The sequence below is a fragment of the Danio aesculapii genome, chromosome 19 (genome assembly GCF_903798145.1).
Source record: "Danio aesculapii chromosome 19, fDanAes4.1, whole genome shotgun sequence".
Lineage (NCBI taxonomy): Eukaryota > Metazoa > Chordata > Actinopteri > Cypriniformes > Danionidae > Danio > Danio aesculapii.
In genome coordinates, this window is record NC_079453.1 from 45851860 (window position 1) to 45874027 (window position 22168).

Here is a 22168-nt window from a genome sequence, read left to right on the forward strand (position 1 = left end):
AATAAAACAAATAAAAAATAATATAAAATAAACACGAAAAACATAATAAACACAAAAAATGTAACGTCTGAAAAAGCAAAAGCTGTATTAAATTTCATTGTTTTGATGCGTAATAATCCATTTGTATCTTTGACCTATTATATATTGTATGGAATCAGCACCGTATCCATATGTTTGTTTGCTTGTTTTATTATCTCAAAGACTTTTCTAAGCCACCAGGGAGATAAAAAATCAGAAAAAAAGGTCAAAAGATCTTGTACGCACATGCTGGTGACTATTTTAACAAATTTCAGCAGTCAGTCTGTGAAATGGCAGAATATGTTCAGTGGTGTGGATATCAAGACATGGTCATTAGCCATTTGGTTGCCAAGTTACCTGTCTCGCATTACACACCTTCCAGTCTCCCTGAATCAGAGAGCATGACGTCAACACACACACACACACAGTTGACAGTTCACAACGACCTTTCGTCTGGAGGAAAAAGACATTTAGGACTGGATGTCAGCTTGACAGGCACGTGTGCGTTCATGACTTTTACTCTTTCATTTTTAGTTTAACACTTTCTAAAGTTATTTGTGTTTCTTTTAGTTTTTTCTCAACTTGTTGACATCTAATGCTCAATGTTTAGCCAGGCAGATTCAAAGATGAACTCATTTATAAGTCCAGGCTCTTTCGTTTTATATTATTTAACTCAGGATACAAATGCAGTGCTGAATAAGGAGCTTCAAGCATTGTGCTCACAGTTTGTGTCCATTATAGGTGGGATTTACTGTCGATTGTTTGAGGATGAGGTGTGTGTGGGCCGCACTTTGTGGGATTGCTCTGCTAATGCAGGTTATTATGACCAATTCACAGACCACGGGTAAGTATCAATGCAACAGTTAGCTTATTCTGAGTTGTGTTAAAAGATCATAGTATATTTTAAGGGATCAATTTTTTGACAATTGTGTAAAAACTGTGTGGTTTACAGAAAAGTGGCAATGCCTAAAATATTTAAAATGAATTACTTAATATTTTAGGACTGCACAGTGTCGCTTTAAAGGTCTTCTAATAGGTTATTAAATTATTTTTGTTATAAATATGCCTGATATTTGTTGGTATATACTGCTAATGCAGGTTATTATGACCAATTTACAGACCACAGATAAGTATCAGTGCAACAGTTAGCTTATTTTGAGCTGTATTAAAAGATCATATTAAATGTTTAAATGTAAATAATTATATGAGGGATCAATGGGTAAAACCGAGTGGTTTAAAGAGAGGTGGCAATGCATAAAATATTTAAAATGACATTACTTAATATTTTAGGACTGCACAGTGATGCTTCAAATGTCGTTTAATATGTTGTCAAATGGGTTTTTCTATAAATATGCCTGACAATATTTGTTGGTATATACAGGTAACTCAGGTTATTATGACCAATTCACAGACCACAGATAAGTATCATTGCAACAGTTAGCTTATTTTGAGCTGTATTAAAAGATTATATTAAATGTTTATAATTATATGAGGGATCAATGGGTAAAACCGAGTGGTTTAAAGAGAGGTGGCAATGCATAAAATATTTAAAGTGACATTACTTAATATTTTAGGACTGCACAGTAACGCTTCAAAGGTCGTTTAATATGTTGTCAAATGGGTTTTGTTATAAATATGGTATATACAGGTAACGCAGGTTATTATGACCAATTCACAAACCACAGATAAGTATCAGTGCAACAGTTAGCTTATTCTGAGCTGTATTAAAAGCTCGTATTAATGTCATTATATTTTAAGGGATCAAAAAAATATCTTGTTGACAAGTGGGTAAAACCGAGTGGTTTAAAGAGATGTGGCAATGTATAAAATATTTAAAATGACATTACCTAATATTTTATTAAAGTTTATTCATTCAAGTTTATTTGTATAGCCTTTTTACAATAATTCGTTTCAAAGCAGCTTTACAAAAGGTGCACATTATTGCATTACCATCAAATTCAGAAATGTGAAGGTTATTATTAACCATAACTTCATTAGTTATTAATAACTTCAACTAATTAACTAGTAACTAATGGCTTTTAACTGTTAAAGTTATTATATAGTTATTTTAGCACTGAACAGTAATCCTTTAAATGTCTTTTAATATGTTGTCAAATGGGTTTTGCTATAAATATGCCTGACAATATTTGTTGGTATATACAGGTAACTCAGGTTATTATGACCAATTCACAGACCACAGACAAGTATCAGTGCAACAATTAGCTTATTATGAGCTGTATTAAAAGATCATGTTAAACGTTTTAATGTAAATAATTATATGAGGGATCAATGGGTAAAACCGAGTTGTTTAAAGAGAGGTGGCAATGCATAAAATATTTAAAATGACATTACTTAATATTTTAGGACTGCACAGTGATGCTTCAAATGTCGTTTAATATGTTGTCAAATGGGTTTTTCTATAAATATGCCTGACAATATTTGTTGGTATATACAGGTAACTCAGGTTATTATGACCAATTCACAGACCACGGATAAATATCAGTGCAACAGTTTATTATGAGCTGTATTAAAAGATCATATTATATGTCATTATATTTTAAACAATCAAAAAATATCATGGTGACAAGTAGGTAAAACCGAGTGGTTTAAAGAGATGTGGCAATGTATAAAATATTTAAAATGACATTACCTAATATTTTATTCAATTTTATTCATTTGAGTTTATTTGTATAGTGCTTTTCACAATAATTAGTGTTTCAGAAGTTTTACAAAAGGTGCATGTTATTGCATTACAAAGTGAAGGTTATAAGTTACCAAAACTTTATTAGTTACTAATAATTTTAACTAATTTCCTAGTAACTAATAGCTTTTAACAGTTAAAGTTATTTTAGAACTGCACAGTGATCCTTTAAAAGTTCTTTTAATATGTTATCAAATGGGTTTTGTTATAAATAAGCCTGTCAATATTTTTTGGTAAACACTGCTACACTGAACGACACTTTAGTACATGTATTCTGTAAATTATGGTTATGCTTTGCTTTTCTTAGTATTAATAATATTAATATCTCATAATACTTCAAATAATTGGTGCATTAACCTTATATAAAATAATGAAATATTTCCCAGTACTGGATGGAAGCTGGAAGGAAAGGCATCCGCTGTGTAAAACATATGGTGGAATAGTTGGCGGTTCATTCCACTGTGGCAACCTCTAATAAATAAGAGACTAAGCCAAAGGAAAATGAATGAATGAGTAATGAAATACAATAGCTTACTGTATATTTAGAAATGTTATTATTGTATTTTTAACTCTAAATTTCTGGCAACTATTAAATAGTTTCTTGGTAATTTTGGGATTAGTTTGTAGAATTGCACAATTTTAGAGTCACTGAGCTTGAGAAAAGCTTTGGTTGATCTGAAATGTGTTTGTTCTGAAAGACAATATACTTTATACTGTGTCAATTCATTATAATCTCATTTCTCTCTCCTACATTATCTTTCATCTTTACTCTAATTAATAGCCCTTAAAAAGTTTCTCTCTCAAACTTAAATGTATGAAGTGTAATGTGAGCTGCTGAGAATATAAGCTTACGTCTTTTATCTGCTGATGGATTGACAGATTCCCCCATTGTGGACTGTTCTCAGTTTAACTCATGTGATTCCTGCATCAGCGGAGACCCGGCCCTCAACCTGACACGATGTGTTTGGCAAAGCTGTAATGACGGTAAAAAAACACATGTATTATATTTAGTTTAGATGTATTCTCCTGTGCAATGTCTATGTTGTTCACGCACACACACATACAGAGGATCCCACTGATGGACATGTGATCCTAGCCATGGAGAGCGATCTCAGGAACAACCTGGTGAATTATTCAAACACGGGCACACGCACAGTTACAGCTGCCGTCCACACAGACATCAGTGTTAGTAAATAATTCAACACCATTATCTAGCCTCCTGGAAATAAGTGTGTGTGTGAGAGAGAAGAGAGAAGAGAGAGATGTTCAACAAGAAGCAGCATCTTTTAGTCTGTTCATGCTCTGTTGCCAAGGTAACCAAATCTGAAACATGGTCTCTCTTGCTCTTTCTCTCTCTCTCATAGACCCATCTCTAAAATATAACTAGACTTGCATGCTGACAGTGCCCATCGATTTTTACACAAACACAACCAGAGATGTGGATATTAGATGGGGATATTCCACAGACTTGTTTTGATATACAGCTAGACATGACTAACTTAGGTTATTGACTCTTTAAGGGGACCTATTATGCCCCTTTTTACAAAATGTATAATAAATCTCTGATGTGCCTAGAGTGTGTATGTGAAGTTTCAGCTCAAAATACCACACTAATAATTTTTTATAACTCTTTGAAACTGACCCTTTTGTGCTTCGATCCTAATTGTGCCGTTTTGGTGACTGTCGCTTTAAATTCAAATGAGATTGTGCTCTTTTCAGAAGTGGGCGGAGCTATAAATGCCTATGTGGCAGCATAGTGGCAAATTTAAAACTCTAATGGCAGACGGCTGCTTCTCACTTAAGGCTGGTTATGCTAATGAGGGAGATATTGTCACTAGTGGGCGGGGCTTATACCTGCCAACATTTGTCTCTAAAGCTGAAGAGCGGGGGGTGGGGGATGGGTGTGATGTACATGTTCGCGAACTAAAGAGCCGGGGGGGGGGGAGTTTCCGGGAGAGAGAACAAAACAGGAGATGGGTCTGAAATACGGGAGACTCCCGGGAATAACGGGAGCGCTGGCAGATATGCGCTTTCCCCCTCTGATGACAGGTACAAAGGGAGAATGTCAATGTCAAAGTGTTTCTGCAGACTGTTTTTGTCAAGTGTGATAGAAATAGAAATAAAAACAGAAGTAATTAATGTTTACCATTAGAGGCTGGATATATGTATTAACTGTTGACACACAACTGTGTTTAAACCCCTTGTAAAAGTGATTTTTGCATAATAGGTCCCCTTTAAGGGTGTTTGGTCGTTTGACTTGTTCTAAAACATGGTTCACGATGTTATTATGAATAGACAGCAGATATTTCACATCATCTTTGCTCCAGGTTAATCTACAGTTCATTCGTATTATAAACAGCTCAATTCTGAGTTTGTGGACAATGCATTTCTGAGCAGTATTACCACAAATTAACCACGCGCTTAAGATGTTATCATCACTCAATTGAATGGGCGTTATCAGTGGTTATCAGCTGATAGATATAGGCCAGTAGGGGCCTTCTGAGCCTACTAGTTGTTATCATCCATCCACATGGTTAATCAGCTGTACTAAGACAGTGGTTCTTAAAGTGGGACTCGGGACCCCCTAGGGGGTCGAGAGACAATGAGGGGAGGGGGGAGGTGTCGCTTGGTGATTTCCAAAAATCTTATATATTTCATTAAACTATTAGAATTATCATATTTTATCCATAACCTGCAGAATATAAAAATAGTTTTTAGCTTATAATATATTTAATATATACTTAATAATTAATAGTTACATAAAAAAACATGCAAATAAAAAGTCATCAGCGTTTCAATTTTTTTTCCATTGGATTGCAACCCCTGGGGGTAATTATGCTGGATTAACATCACAGCAATAGCGTTAGTTTCAGCAGATTGATTTTACGATACAATGTCAAACTTTGACACCTTTATGGCACTCACATACATTAAAAATAAAGGCCACGATTGAACAAGGAGGACAATCTCCAAGTGGCTCCAAGTGGCTCCAAGTTTCCAAAATTAAACCAAGAATAGTCTTGTGCTTTAAGTATTGTGCTCACCAGTCCCATTAAGTGAGATTAATATTAAATTAAACAAATGAATAATTATTATTACAAAAAATAGACTGTTGCACTTTTTTTGTGTCATCAATAAGCTTGTTTATATAGTTCCTATTGGTGTGTGTGCACCATTGTGTGCAATATTTGTAAGCTTATAACCACCTCCGATCATAGAGGGGATCTCGAGTCACAGGTGTTGTTATTTTAGGGGTCGTGGGCTAAAAGGTTTCAGAACCCCTGTACTAATAGAGAAGACTCCAGATCTGTTTTTACATTACTGTGACGGTTGGGTTTAGGATTAGGGTAGGGGTAGACGTTAATAAAATACAATTAATGGGAAATTTAATAAATAATATAAATAATTCTCGTTAATTTCCAGCCACAGCCGTATGTGATCTATAGCTGATGGATGGATGATAACAGCCTTCTGAGCCAATGAATGAATGAATGAATAGGTAAATTTATTGCTGTGAAGGGCTATATACTACACTGAATTTCAACATTTAGTAGTGAGTTTAACGTACCATCATTTACTCACATTTACTGACATTCACTATCATTTATAATAATTTATTATCAAGATCTTGCCTTTGTGTGGTCAAAGTATGTCAAAAATGTCTTATTTTACTATTTTTATGGGGACATTTGAGCCTCACAAAATAGTATAAACATTATTATTGTTCTAAAAATGCACTTACCGTACTATTATACACTATTGTACTATACTCACTGTACTATTATTAGAATATATTATATTATAAAGCATCATACAATAGGATAAGTTAACATAGGCTAAGTCAGAATTATAAGATTAAATGTCACAATTAACATTATAACAGCGAGTTCTGTGGTGGGAAAGTATTTGCTCAACAAACTGGTGTTTGTTTTATAACAAGATAATAAAATAAAAAGTAGAACATTAAATGTAGCACACCGGACAGACTATTTTTACAGCCGGAAGCCGTCGACGCCATGTTAGCGTCATGTTTCTTTTTCATGACAGGGATAAGTCTGTGAGGAACAGAATGATAGAAAATTGTACAGTTGGATAAATAATATTGTTACTTAACAACATACCGTATTTTTAGATCGGTTAAACACGTGTAAATTCACATGGTCCAGGGTTTTGTCCTCCGCGAGTCCACAGCCTCGTTTCCATCCGTGTTAAATTCAATGTAAGTTAAGGTCAATTGACCAATCAGAATCAAATGTTACAAATGTTGGCGCACTACGTGACTGTGGCTGAATGTAAACACAGATATTTTATATTTAATTCTGCTATGTGTTATGTGTATATTTTTCTATGGAATGTAAATATGTTATATTTCTTTTTTTTACAGGAAATGACACAAGATGTATGTCTGACACTGACGACTATGGAGGCTGCTCTGTCTACAATGAGACGGGCATGTGCCAAAGTGAGCAAAAAATAAATAAATAAATAAAAAAAAATTATAATCATACGCAAATGAGTGACTCTGCTTGCTAACAGTAGTCTATATGTGTTTATATTGTGGCAGATGGTGGATCTGCTGATAGTGGTGGCACAGGTGAGGCATGAGTCATTTATTAGTTTTTTATTGTATATACAATAATATATATATTAAATGAATATATATATGAAATCAGAATTATTAAACCCCCTTTGATTTTTTTTTCAAATGATGTTTAACAGAGCAAGGAACTTTTCACAGTATGTCTGATAATATTTTTTCTTCAGGAGAAAATCTTATTTGTTTTATTTCAGCTAGAATAAAAGCAGTTTTTAAATTTTTAAAAACCATTTTGAAGTCAAAATTATTAGCCCCTCTAAGCTATATATTTTTTCAACTGTCTACTGAACAAACCATCGTTATACAACAACTAGCTAATTACCCTAACCTTCCTAGTTAACCTAATTAACCTAGTTAAGCCTTTAAATGTCACTTTAAGCTGAATACTAGTATGTTGAAAAATATATAGTCAAATATTGTGTACTGTCATCATGGCAAAGATAAAATAAATCAGTTATTAGAAATGAGTTATTAAACTATTATGTTTAGAAATGTGCTGAAAAAATCTCCTCTCCGTTAAACAGAAATTGGAGGAAAAAATAAACAGGGGGGCTAATAATTCCGGGAGAATAGCAACTGTACAGTAATTCAAATGTTTCCCAAGTGATGTTTGACAGAGCAGGGTATTTTTTACAGTATTTCCCATTTTATTTATTGTAGATAAAGTCTTATTTCATTTAGTTTATCAGGATATAAAAATTTTTTAAACAATTTTTAAGGTCAATATTATTAGCTATTTAAGAAATTGTTTATTTTCAAATTGCTACAGAACAAAGCACTGTAGTACTCGCCAAAGTTTAACCCAATTAAGCCTTTAAAAAACGCACTTAAAGCTGAATACTAGTATCTTACAAAATGGCTAGAAAAATATTATTTACCGCCATCTTGGCAAATAGAAAAAAATTGTTATTAGAAATTAGTTGTTATGTTGAAAAAATGTTACCTTCATTTAACATCGCTTGGAAAATATTTTTAAAACAATTAAAACTTTACTAGAGGGAGGATAATTTTGATTTCTACTGTATAAAATTTTTATTATATCCAATTTTATTTTCAAATATATGTAAAGCAAATCATATTGTACAAACATGAACAGACATTTTACTTAATCAAAAGCAAACAAAGACAAAAAAAAACCCTCAATATCAGCAGAGAAATAAATGCTTAAAGCATTTAAATAAATAAATAGTTAAAGCTTGCAACTAAGAAATGGAAGGTATTTACACCAGAAAAGGTCCCCAGTCTTTTTTTCAAGGCCTTTGTTGATCCTCTGGCACTGAACAGTATTTTCTCAATTTCAAGTGTATATTAATTATTATTTTTTGCCTTTTTTATGCTCATGTTTGACACAAAGGTAATACGACTCCAGGCCCTCAGTTCTCTCAGGCATCGTTCGACCTGTCCAGCTTCATTGGAGGAATCATCCTGGTGCTGGTGTTGCAAGCTGGAGGATTTTTTGCAATGCGCTTCCTCAAAACAAAGGACAGCACCTATGAAACTATGTGAGTGATCTGTATTTATTAATTATAACAGCACGGTGGCTCAGTGGTTAGCACTGTCACTTCACAGCAAGAAGGTCGCTGGTTCAAGTCCCGGCTGGGCCAGTTGGCGTTTCTGTATGAAGTTTGCATGTTTCCCCGTGTTGCTCCGCTTTCCCCCACAGTCCATAGACATGCGCTATAAATAATTGAATTGAATAAATTGTGTCAATGAGAGAGTGTATGGGTGTTTCCCAGTACCGGGTTGCAGCTGGAAAGACATCCGCTGTGTGAAAACATATGCCAGAATTGTTAGCAGTTCATTCCGCTGTGGCGACCTCTGAAATAGAGACTAAGCCGAAGGAAAATGAATGAATGGATGAATAATCAGATCTAAACATATGCTTGTTGAGTTTTGTCTTTTGATAATGCAGAGTATAACAGCAGCTTCATCCTGCGTGTGTATGTTTTATAATGTTTTCTCATCTTCTTTTACAGTGATCAACCTCAATGAGATGAACAGGAGAAGAAATTGTAGCACAAAATATAAAATGAAGCATATTTTTGAAGAAATCAATATGTTTTTTTTCTTTTTGCTGGTCTTGAAGGGATAGTTCACCCAAAAATTAACAGTTTATAACCATTTGCTCACCTTCAAGTGGTTTATGTTGATCTGATCGAAAAAGAAGATATTTTGAAGAATGTTGGAAACTTGTAACCATTGACTTCCACAGTTGAAAAACAAATGGTTACCAGTTTCCAACTTTTTTCAAAGTATCTTCTTTTGTGCTTAACATAAGAAAGAAACTCAAAATAGGTTTGTGACAAGTAAAGGGTGAGTAAAAAATAACAAAAAAAATCAGTTTTGCGTGAACAATCCCTTTCAAAGCGTATTATTTTTATTGTTTGGTTCAGTTATCAGAAACTATTGTGTGAGTAAGAGAAATATGAAAAGAAAAGACTAATATATCAGTGGATTGTTCATGTTTGAGTGCTATCTGTTTGGGTTATTTATTTTCTCTCTTGTTAATTGATTTAAAATAGCATTGAGCTATGTCATATTTGGAGTAATTGCATGCTCTTTTATTGCTTTTTATTAAATGCTATATGTTTTATAGGTCATTACTTGGAGTCATGTCGCAATAAGTTTGTTATTTCTTTATGAAAAATAAAGCAATAAAGTGGGATGTTATACAGTATTGACCCTGCAGGTGTCAGTAGGATGCAATCTATAAAACTAAGATAGTCTAGCCCAGGCATGTCAAACTCAATTCCTGGAGGGCCGCAACCGTGCACAGTTTAGTTCCAACTCTTAGTAAGCACACCTGATCAAACTAATTGAGTCCTTCAAGCTTGTTTGAAACCTACAGGTAAAGCTGCGGTCACACTGGGCTTTTTCTCCCATAGACTTCCATTCATATGCACACCAATGCGTCAGACCGGAAACGCAGGGTCATGCGTCAAATTTCGCAGGTTGCTGCGGTGCAAAGTTCAAGCTTAGTGAAATCTGACCTGCGAAATCGCATCGCTTGACTGCGTGAGACCATCGAGGATCAAAACAGGACCTCTCTGGACAGAAATTTAAAATATGGACCAATCGCTTGCTTTTTTAAATGTCTAATCATCTTGTTTAATCCCGCCCCTTTTCGCAGCACCGCACGACAGAATTTCGCACACAGAAAGCCCGGTGTGACCGTAGCTTAAGTGTGTTGGAGCAGGGTTGGAACTAAACTGTGCAGGGCTGTGGCCCTCCAGGAATTGAGTTTGACATCCCTGTTCCAGTCCAAGCTTTTTCTCATGAAGGGCCAAAAACTAAACATGATTGAGGGTGGTGGGCCGGAGGTAAATATACCAACCTGTAAAGCTGTCAATGTAATTTCCTAATTCATTTATATAATTAATTTTTTTAATTATATGGGTAGCGCTCTCGCTTCACAGCAAGAAGGTTTGAGTCTCGGCTGGGTCAGTTGGCATTTCTGTGTGGAGTTTGCATGTTCTCCCTGTGTTGGCGTGGGTTTCCTCCAGGTGCTCCGGTTTCACCCACAGTCTGAAGATGTGCACTTTTAGGTGAATTGGGTAAACTAAATTGTCTATATGTGTATGTGTGTGAATGGAAGTGTATGGGTGTTTCCCAATTATGGGTTGCAGCTGGAAGGGCATCCGCTGCGTAAAACATATGCTGGATAAGTTGGCGGTTCATTCCGCTGTGGCAAACCCAGATTAAAAAAGACTAAGTCGAAAAGAAAATGAATGGATTCATATGGGTAGCGCTCTCGCCTCACAGCAAGAAGGTCGCTGGTTCGAGTCTCGGCTGGGTCAGTTGCCATTTCTGTGCGGAGTTTGCATGTTCTCCCCGTTTTGGTGTGGGTTTCCTCCGGGTGCTCCGGTTTCCCTCAAAGTCCAAAGCCGTTTACTATAGGTGAATTGGGTAGGCTAAATTGTGTATGGGTGTTTCCCAGTTATGGGTTGCAGCTGGAAGGGCATCCGCTGCCTAAAACATATGCTAGATAAGCTGGCAGTTGATTCCGCTGTGGTGACCCCTGATTAATAAACAGACTAAGCCGAAAAGAAAATGAATGAATGAATATAAATAAATTAATTACTATAATTTATTACATTTAAAATACTTTAATTGTATTAATAATTATACATTGTGGTATATTTTATAATGAACATCTTACAATAAAAAAACATGAACAATCTCATATATAACAATAAATATAGCCTTTGCCTTGATTCGCTTGCTGATGTCTTATGCAATGTCCGCTATCCATCAAGTAACTGTATTTATTTATTGATATTTTTATCTGATTCATTCACTACATTTAATTTCAGTTTTCTTTTTTTGTAGCTTAACAGTTAAAAAAACTAAAGTTATGTTAAATTAAAAATGACAATCTCTGTTAAAGGAATTCCCCCCCCAAAATTGCCCACCTTTCTCCCTCTCTTCTCAGATGGAATGGAGGGCCAAATCAAAGGTTATTATGGGCCAACTTTGACCCGCGGGCCCTAGTTTGGGCATCTCTGCTCTAGTCTATATCTCTTTTCTTTTATGTATGTGGAAAAAATTAAATGAATGTAAAATTATTATTATTATGGTCTTTTTTAAACCAGGTGTTTTACACTTAAATCAATTAAAGAAGACCTCAAAGTAAAGTCAAAGTATTTCTCTCTCTCTCAAACAAAAACAGACAATACTTCTAATATTGATTATAATAATTACAATTATTAATAGTGTATTTTATTTATTTACGCTGGCAGATTAATTAACTTGTTTAAAAGCACACCTAATTTTGACTGAAATGTCTGAAAACAAAGCAATATTGTTTTACTTATCTAGAAAATGCTTCTTCATATAAAATTGTTTAGATAGACTAGAAATAAGACAAAACTCTATTATTATTCTATTATACTTTAGTATTTTTTCATGCTAGGTTAGCACAGAATGTTTTGATGCTCAGTTCACTTGAAGTGAAAAATGAATAGTCTCAGCTTGTATAGCAATGAAGGAATTTCAAGGTTATATGAGGTAAACTCCCTCTTTCTCTTCTGTTTTGGTGTGTGGCTCGAAAACAGGATGGGATGCGGAGCTTGAAAAAAACATTGGCATCTGTTAGAGTCCTGTTCTTTAGATTTTCAATGCTGTCAGATATCTCCAAGTTCCTTCATACGGCTGTGGGAAAAATAAAGAAGCACAGTCTCATCCAAACTATTGCTTTTTATAATACAACTTACATGTACAAATTATATCAACACTGTAAAACATTTATGTATTATTTACAGTATTACTGGCAATTTTGGCTGCCTAATACTGTAAAATGTACAAGTATACTGTAAATTAACAATTACAATTGTGCTGTAAATCTATTACATTATACATTTACATACATACCGGACGATCCCCCATATGTTACCCCTGGCTCCAAGATATAACATTAAGAGAAACGACACAGCAAAATAAAGTCAAATAATATTTATTTTATTTTAATAATATTTATTTTAACACAATTGAAAATAACAATCAAAACATCAGTTTGTTCAATCCGTGTGAAAAGCAAGTGAATGGATGCGGTAAGTGTTGTCAGTGCTAGTGTATCGATGCAAAACAAAACCTAAAGCCCAAATTGGAGCGCAGCTCTGGCCAACTGCTCAAACAAAGAATGAACAGCGGCCCCAACAAACGTTCTCACTGTGTTTTAATAAGGGCGCTGATGAGCATCAGGTGCACTGAAGGCCCGCCTCAACCTACCCCTGCTGAAAAATCCAGCTTAAACCAGCCTAGGCTGGTTGGCTTGTTTTAGCTGGTTGACCAGCCTGGTTTTAGAGGGGTTTTGGCCATCCTGGAAATGACCAGCCTGGAAATGGCCAAAACCCCTCTAAAACCAGGCTGGTCATCCAGCTAAAACAAGCCAACCAGCCTAGGCTGGTTTAAGCTGGATTTTTCAGTAGGGACAACAGACAAAACATACAAAAACAAACCAAAACAACACAGTCCTAACACATTGCGCTTGTTAATTTTGCAAGTAATACTGTAAAAATTGTCAGCAATACTGTGAAATTGCTGGTAATATTGTGAAATTTTCAAGCGATATTTAAATTAATAATTACAGTTCTGCTGTAAAACTATTTATTAATTAAATAATTGTTCATTTACAGCACACTTTTAAATTTTACAATATTGTTGTCAATTACTGTAAAGTTGCCAGTAATACTGGACGTTTTACATCAATATTTTACAGTGAACGCAGACATCCAGCAAATAATACAGAAGACAAAACTTACAGTATATGAAAAATAAATGGTATTTGCATTTTACTTTTGTGTTTTAAAGGAGAGTTCAACCAACACTGAAAATTCTGCAATTATTTACTCACCCTTCACTGTCACAAAGCTGTTTGAGTTTCTTTGTTCTGTTGAACAAAAAAGAAGATATTTAGAAAAATGTTGGAAATTGGTAACCATTGACCTCCATAGAACAAAATACAAAATAAAAGTTGAATTTAAGAGAATGCAAAAAAATAAAGAAAGAAAACACTTGCAAAGCAAAGTGAAATGATAAACTGTAATACATACTGTTATATGGATTTTTTACTATAGTAAACTGTGCTGTAGTAGTATAATATATCATATAGTTGTATATAAAACTTACAGTCTTGGGTAATTTATGTTATAATAGAATAAACTGATGTATTTTCTGGGCTGGTGTTATATATTACGTTACAAAAACCTTGTAGTAAACTCACAGTATTATTTCTTATACTAAAATATCAATAAAAGTCCCTTTCTTAAACTGTAGATCTGACTTTTCAACGTCAAAAGTCAACAGAGCAGAGATCGACATCCCATAATGCAATTTACAACCTTAAATAAATGAAAAATACTTGTGAATCACAAAATACAAACTGTTAATAACAGATGTTTTTTTACATTAGATTTACTATAAGTTAAACCCATTCAGCTGAACAAAATTTTGCTGTAAAAAAAAAACAGTAACATTCTACAGTACAATTCAGTTTTTTTACCAAAACAGTTATATTCTGTAAAAACAAACAGTGCATTCTGCGTAATCTTGTTGTTTCTGAGAAAGTAGTAACCTGTAAATTTACAGAGCTCAGAGTCGACACGCAGAGTCTGTGTTTGAAATCACACTTTATGCCCTTGTTCACTATTATAGCTCACTAATATGGTTCAAGGGCGACGCAGTGGAGCAGTAGGTATTGCTGTCACCTCACAGCAAGAAGGTCGCTGGTTCGAGCCTGGGCTGAGTCAGTTGTTTCTGTGTGGAGTTTGCATGTTCTCCCTGCATTCGCGTGGGTTTCCTCTGGGTGCTCCGGTTTCCCTCACAGTCCAAAGACATGTGGTACAGGTGAATTACTGTAGGTATGCTAAATTGTCCGTAGTGAATGAGTGTGTATTAATGTTTCCCAGAGATTGGTTGCAGCTGGAAGGGCATCAGCTGCGTGAAATATGTGCTGGATAAGTTGGCGGTTCATTCCACTGTGGCGTCCCCGGATTAATAAAGGGACTAAGCTGAAAAGAAAATGAATGAAATGAATAATATAGTTCACTTGACAGAGTTAATGAACACAAATGAGTGAATTCAGACACTGACAAACACCTGCTGTTAATAAATCACAATCACTGACGGAAAGAGAAACAGTAAACACAAACAGTGACTTCAGTTACAGCATTAAATAAAATCAACTAAAATAAAACACCTTCAGTCTCAGCACAGGATCATTAAACAACTCCACCAAATATAATGTACTGTAGTGAGACCCAAGTACAGTATTGGAGCAACACTATACACTCTCACAAATAAAGGTACGCTAAACTGTCACTGGGGTGGTACCTTTTCAAAAGGTACACATTTGTACTTAAGAGGTCCATATTGGTACCTCAAAAGTATATATTAGTACCTACAAATTTTTAAAGGGACACTTTTGTACTTTTTAGGTATTAATATGTACCTTTGAGGTATTAATATGGACCTTTAAGATACAAATTTGTACCTTTTGAAAAGGTACCACCCCAGTGACAGTTCGCCTTTATTTCTGAGAGTGTAGGATGAGTAAATAATGGCTTATTGTCATCTATGGATGAATACTTACATGATTGATCCTCTATTTGCCAGTGCCACCCATATATCTCTCAATCCCTTCAGCAATAAAATCTGATAAATCTCATCCACAATCCATCAACTGATTAATTCAACAACAAGAGTTTACATACTGTAGACAAAACCACAACTTAAAGTAGACTGCATAAAACTGTCCCCATTTTAAAGCAATGGCGTAGAAAATCCTTTAAGAATACACATTACATCATATGAGAAACTGTATTTCAATCTAATCTTTTATTTGCTTATTGACCAAGAGAATATAAGCATACAATAGGTTAGTATAGACCCCAATTCTCCATGTTTCTCCTGTTTTTCAGGGTTAGTTGAGGTTATTTATATAAGGAAAATGAGAACATGTCCCTATTTTCTGTGACTTCCCCTTTAAGAAAACTTTTAACTATATTAAACCCGATATTCCTCACAGACAGATTAAAGAAATGCTACTTTAGGAGATACTTGTATCCAAGCAGACATATTTAATTCTTTTACTCCTCTCTGTCAAGGCTAATTTCATGTTAGTCTGAAGAAAAACACTGAATTTCTAGACAGTTTCTTCTTCAGCCTTGAAGGGAAAGGAGATAACACTGCAAAACATTGCATACAAAGTGCATGTTAGATGCCAAATTAAGAAAATGAGATGTGAAAAAAGAGAAATAACATAAATAAAAGTCTTCCTTAGACTATACAAAATTGACTCCAAAGCATAAAAATTAAATGAAGATGAGATCAGTTGTGAAACAAGAAACAATAAATAAGAGAATAATGAAAGTGGTAAAAGTAATTGGGTCTTTGATCATAAATAATTTTACTGATACACTGTAAAACCAAATAAGATCAGTTTACTCAAACCGAGGAAACTGACTGCGGCGAAGCGTTTAAGTTTTGAAACTGTTTGAGTAATGGTTTGAGTACTGTAAACTTATATATATTGAATCGTATACACTTATACTATTTGAGTTTGAGTACTAATAATTCATATAGATTTGCTAACTAAACTTAAAATGTTTGAGTTCAGCTAACTTAAACTATTTAAGTCAGGCATGTCCAAGCTCGGTCCTGGAGGGCCGGTGTCCTGCAAAGTTTAGTTCCAACCCCAATCAGACACACCTGGGCTAGCTAATCAAGCACTTACTAGGCTTTCTAGAAACATCCGTGCAGGTGTGTTGAGGCAAGTTGGAGCTAAAATCTGCAGGACACCGGCCCTCCAGGACCGAGTTTGGACACCCCTGATTTAAGTCAAACAACTGTATAGCTACTCAAACGGTTTGAGGAAACGATTGCGGCAAATGGTTTAAGTTGACTGAACTCAAATGAATAAAGTTAGTCATATTAAATGGTTTGCCGCAATCGGTTTCCTCAAACCATCTGAGTAGCTATACAGTTGTTATGAATCATCAGAAATTAGTCGGCGCCAATAGCCTAGTGGTAAGTGTGTTGACACATAGCACTGATGTGCTTGCGGCGACCTGAGTTCGATTCCCGGCTCGAGGTCCTTTGCCGATCCCTCCCTTATCTCTACTCCTCACACTTTCCTGTCTTTTCCAATCTCCACTGTCCTATCCCAATAAAGGTGAAAACCCCTAAATAACATAAAAATCTAAAAATTTAAAACCGCAAATCAAACAATAACAGTAATATTATTATACTCAAAAGTAAATTAAAAGGAAGCCAACGTCTTAAATATAAAATATAAAAACTCAAAAGAAGTAATAAGCTCTTGTGGAGAAGGATGGCAAACACATATACACTGTAAAACCCAAAAAGTTAAGCTTAGTTCAAAAACTGAGTACTGCGAACTTAATCCATTTGAGTAAATGAAACAATTTGAGCACAGTAAAACCTAATAAATGAAGAAAACTCAAACCGTTTGAGGAAACTGATTGCAACAAACTATTTGAGCTAAAAAAAACTAATCTATATGAGTACTGTGAACTTACTTCATTTAAGTTGAAGTAATGAGGTATTTAATTAGCTCATTACCTACAACACTGAGTTCAAAACTCTTTTTAAATGAGTAGAATTAACTTTCAGTCAATTTTGAGTTAACTACACTCATTTCATTTGATAAAGTTGACTGTTGGGTTTTACAGTGTACTTATATACGGCATAGACAGGAGTTAAAGGGATAGTTCACCCAAAAATGAAAATTTACTCCTCCTCAAGTGGTTCTATACTTTTATAAGTTCCCGTTTTCTGTTGAACACAAAAGAAGATATTTTGAAGAATGTTCGAAACCTGTAACTATTGACTTCTATAATAGGAAAAACAAACACTAAGTCAATGGATACAGGTTTCCAACATTTTTCAAAATAGCTTCTTTTGTGGTCAACAGAAAAAAGAAACTCAAGCAATTGTGAAGTGAAGGACGAGTAAATGATGACAGAATTTTCAGTTTTGGGTGAACTATACCTTTAAGGAGCAAGCATACCTTCATATTTTTCACATAATTGAGAGATTTAGCTTTTTCTTCAGTTCATGTTGCCCATCTGAACAATCTCAACTAACCCTGAAAAACAAGACAAACTGTGCAGAGCCGCGGCCCTCCAGAAATCGAATTTGAGACCTATGGCTTGGTCCCTTATTTATCAGGGGTTGTCACAGCGGAAAGAGCTGCCAAATATTCCAGCATATGTTTTTCACAGCGGATGCCCTTCCAGCGCAATCCAGTACTGGAAAACACCCACACTCATATACACACACAAACACACTCACATACTAAGGCCACGTTTGTTTACCCAATTCACTTGTACTGCATGTCTTTGGACTGTGGGGGAAACCAGAGCACCCAGAGTAAACCCACGCCAACACGCCGAATCAGCGACCTTCTTGCTGTGAGGCCACAGGGCTAACCACTGAGCCACCAAGGCATTTGTTACTGCTATAGTTATTTAGCAGCAAATGAACAGAAGTCCGAGGCAGAGTTTACTTCCAATCCTGCTTCAATACACTTACCTGCAGGATTCAAACCAGCCTAAAGGACTCAATTAGTTTGATTAGGTGTGTTTAATTGGGGTTAAAGTACACATGAAATCAAAACTAACCATGTTGATTTTGTTAGCTCACATTGCTAGTTTCACGGTGAACAATTCATCTGTGCAATTCATCTATGCTCTTGTAATCTGAAATTAAAATCTGGAAATGTGCTTCCTGTTTGTTATTCATTCATTCATACTTTTTTTTTCGGCTTAGTCCCTTTATTAATCAGGGGTCGCCACAGCGGAATGAACCACCAACTTATCCAGCACATGTTTTATGCAGCAGATGACCTTCCAGCTGCAACCCATCACTGGGAAACGGCTACACACTCATTCACACACATACATCACGGACAATTTAGCCTACCCAATTCACCTATACCACATGTCTTTGGAATTGTGGGGGAAACCAGAGCACCCAGAAGAAACCCACGCGAACACGAGGAGAACATGCAAACTCCACACAGAAACGCCAACTGACCCAGCAGAGGCTCGAACCAGCAACCTTCTTGCTGTGAGGCGAACGTGCTACCGACAGCGCCACCGCGTCACCTGCTTCCTGTTTGTTATTAGTTAAATTCTCAGATTAGGTCTGTCTGAGATATTGGGCGGGGCTAACATACTTAACCACGCCCCCCAGCGGTGAGTTTTTAACAGAAATGGTGAGGAGGAAGTGTCTCTTAAGTTGTAATAAGTTTCCCCAAACTCTTTTCCCGATCTTTTCCAAATGAAACACCTACTTTACTACATCCAATCATCTCGCAATAGAAAAAATAAGCCACGCCCACTGTTTTCTCATTTAATATTCTGTTTCTGAGTCACAATATGGAGAAAAATGGTTGCAGCTTAATTCATGTGGACTTTAAAGCTAAACTGTGCAGAGCTGTGGCCCTCCAGCAACTGAGTTTGTCACCCCTGTCCTAGATGGTCACAGGAAAGATCTTATTTCCGGATTGCAAAATAAGGGAAATATGCTGTAGCACTTGCAACTTCCTGTAAATTAAATGCAATGAGAACAAGGACTTTGATTCGGGATTATGCACTCCATTTGGACTAAATGACTGAAAAACCCAGGACTGTTGTTTGATTGTTTTTCAAGCATTAAACTGTTCTTGTGTCTGCAACAGATGTTGTGTCTGACAAGTTAAGGATAAACAGAGCTGATTATTAATCTACATACCATGGTGGAACAGGGTAAACTGAGGTCATGTCACCGTGACCCTCAAGATACTGTAGATACCATCACATATAACAGGCAAGAAATACATGTAGTTTTGACACCCTTCTGAAATAGCAGTACCTTGTGCAGATGTCAACTTTTGGAAAGAACACAAGCTGACTATTTCTGTAAATTCTACATTTTAGGCCTAATTTAAAAACAAAAGCATTTGCCAGTATTGAGTTGCGAGTGGAAGGGCATTCGCTGCATGAAGCATATGCTGGAATAGTTGGCGATTCATTCCAGTGACTAAGCCGAAAGAAAATGAATGAATGAATTAAAGGGCCCATAGTTTACCTCTTTTTTATGATTTAATATTAATATTATGGTTGTTCTGAGTGTGCCAGTTTAGGTTCAGTTTAAAACACAATTCAGATTTATTATTATAATGTGTTAAAAAGCGTCATGTTGGGGGCGTGTCCACAGCTCGCTGATTTATGGGTGTGTTGCTTCACATGTAGATTAGTTTCGGCTTCTTGTCAACGTAACTTTGTCAACGTAATTTTTGAATTCTAAACATAGGTTTCTGCAGCGGTCCGCGGCGCCCAGCCGTCGACTTGAGTGTACCCTGATAGAAACCTATGTTTAGAATTCTAAAACGCATGCTAGTTAAGATCACAGGGAGCTTCTGGGATCGCGAGAAATGCAAACGGCTGAAGTATAAGGTAGACTCAATGAGAAGTACACATGTTTGCAAACCTACCTAAAGATACAACCAATAATTCCGATTAGAGCGATAATGTGGAGAATATTGCTCTTGTGTTGAGCCCAATGAGCCTTGCATCTAAAAATAGACTTAGGGTGTTCCTTTAGTGATATCGCTTCGACTCACGGTGAAAATGGCGGACGTGAATCAACAAACTGAGGATATGATGACGCGCCTGTCAATCAATATTGGTGGGCGGGGGGACCGCTCTCCTACGTAAAGTTGCGGTCGGTTTGAAAACCGCTCCAATTGGTCCACCGTTTTTATGTTGTTAAATTGAAAAAAAAGCACCGGGTGTGCTTATATCACCCCAATATGACGGTCTATACACCATACATGCACATATGGCTGTCCAAACAGCTTGAAAAGTAGATTTTTTTTACCATAGGTGCCCTTTAAACCAAAACAGAAAAGTGATAATAAGACTATACATAAGATACTGTAAATAGGCCTGAGATACTTTAAAGAGGTAGTTCAACCAAAAATAGAAACGCTGCCATCATTTCCTCATCCTCCATTTGATCCAAGCATGTTTGAGTTTCCTTCTACACCAATGGTCTCAAACTCAATTCCTGGAGGGCTCTCCACAGTTTAGCTCCAACCCATACCTGCTTATTAGGTTCTAGTCTTAAACACTTTGCTTAATTGGATCAGGTGCGTTTAATTGGGGTTAGAGCAAAACTTTGCAGAGCCAAGTTTGAGACCTATGTTCTACACAAAGGAAGATATTCTGAAGAATGTTGCTTAAAAAAGAATGTCGACTACTCCCCCCCCCCCCCCCCCAACACTCAAAAACAGAAAGAAATTCATAATAGTTTACACTAAGTTTTTGTGTACACTAAGTTTACACACAAATATTTTACACTAAGAGCGTAAAAATGCACACCACAATAAACATTTTTAACACCCGCAGGGCAAAATGTCAGGTGTACATAAAACTACAGAGGTGTTAAATTACACTCTCTTCTGGTGTATATACGAGTCGCCAGCCCAGTGTATAAGTTAAAAAGTGTTGAATATATACACTTACGCAGAATAAATAATTTTACACTACTAGTGCAAAAACGGTATGATCATGCCAGATCATATTTAGCATAAATTAATAAATTAACAAAACTGACATGAAGAAAAGTTAACATTTTCCACACATGAAATTCACAAAGTGTTTATTTGTATGTTTTAACACCCTGGAATAATAATAATATAATATAAAATGTCAGTGAATTCTTTTCTGTTGCCTTAAAATGAGCGTTTAATTTAACTCACATCAGCGTACACTTGGATTTTAACACTATAACACTACAGGGGCTTACACCACAAATTCAACACCTCACAATTTGCTGTGTAGAATCATCTGAGTGTGAGTAACAGTAAGGAACGTTTCATTTTTAGTGAACTGTCTGTTTAACAAGGTTAAAGAACAACAACAACAACAACAATAATAATAATAATAATAATAATAATAATAATAATAATAATAAGTATGATAATATGTATCCTTCTGTAAGAGTATGTGATTATACTTCGAAGTTCACATGTAAATGATGTTATTTTTAGCTTTTAAAAGTCGAGAAATTAAGTTTCGTTTCTCCCTTTTCAGCTGAAGGACAGGAAATAAGTCTCGTTTTTAAATATACGCGAAGCTGTCGTGACGTTTTAATAAATATTCAAATGAACACGCCTCCAAAAAAAGCACACTCAAGAGTCACATTTCGTTTCACACAGAAGCTAGAAAAGCGTGCAGGTAGGCAAGCAGATTATCTTATTAACTCTTTGATAACTTTAAACGACCTCTTAACTTTTAATTATTGTTCAGTTTAAGCTTATTGTACTCGACAAGCTAATCGCACGT

General features: G+C 35.6%; 2 protein-coding genes across 3 annotated transcripts in view; both read left to right on the top strand.

The window, feature by feature from the left end:
• Positions 1-451: 451 nt before the first annotated feature.
• On the top strand, positions 452-9895 carry cd164l2 (CD164 sialomucin-like 2). 2 transcript variants are annotated; one of them, XM_056480225.1, is made up of 7 exons: positions 452-513; positions 760-862; positions 3599-3703; positions 7104-7181; positions 7284-7313; positions 8671-8818; positions 9293-9895. In XM_056480225.1, the coding sequence occupies exons 2-7, from the start codon at positions 787-789 to the stop codon at positions 9306-9308; spliced, it is 453 nt and encodes a 150-aa protein (XP_056336200.1). In that variant the 5' UTR covers positions 452-513; positions 760-786; the 3' UTR covers positions 9309-9895. The 2 variants fall into 2 exon arrangements, with proteins under 2 accessions (XP_056336200.1, XP_056336201.1); XM_056480226.1 differs by lacking the exons at positions 452-513; positions 760-862 and adding an exon at positions 2488-2509 and having other exon boundaries at positions 3598-3703.
• Positions 9896-21998: 12103 nt separating this feature from the next.
• The window catches only part of si:ch211-199g17.2 (uncharacterized), a 29268-nt gene continuing 29098 nt past the window's right edge, over positions 21999-22168 (top strand). The window contains exon 1 of the mRNA XM_056480545.1: positions 21999-22060. The gene's annotated coding sequence lies outside the window, so the exon portion shown is untranslated. The remainder of the gene's footprint in view (positions 22061-22168) is intronic.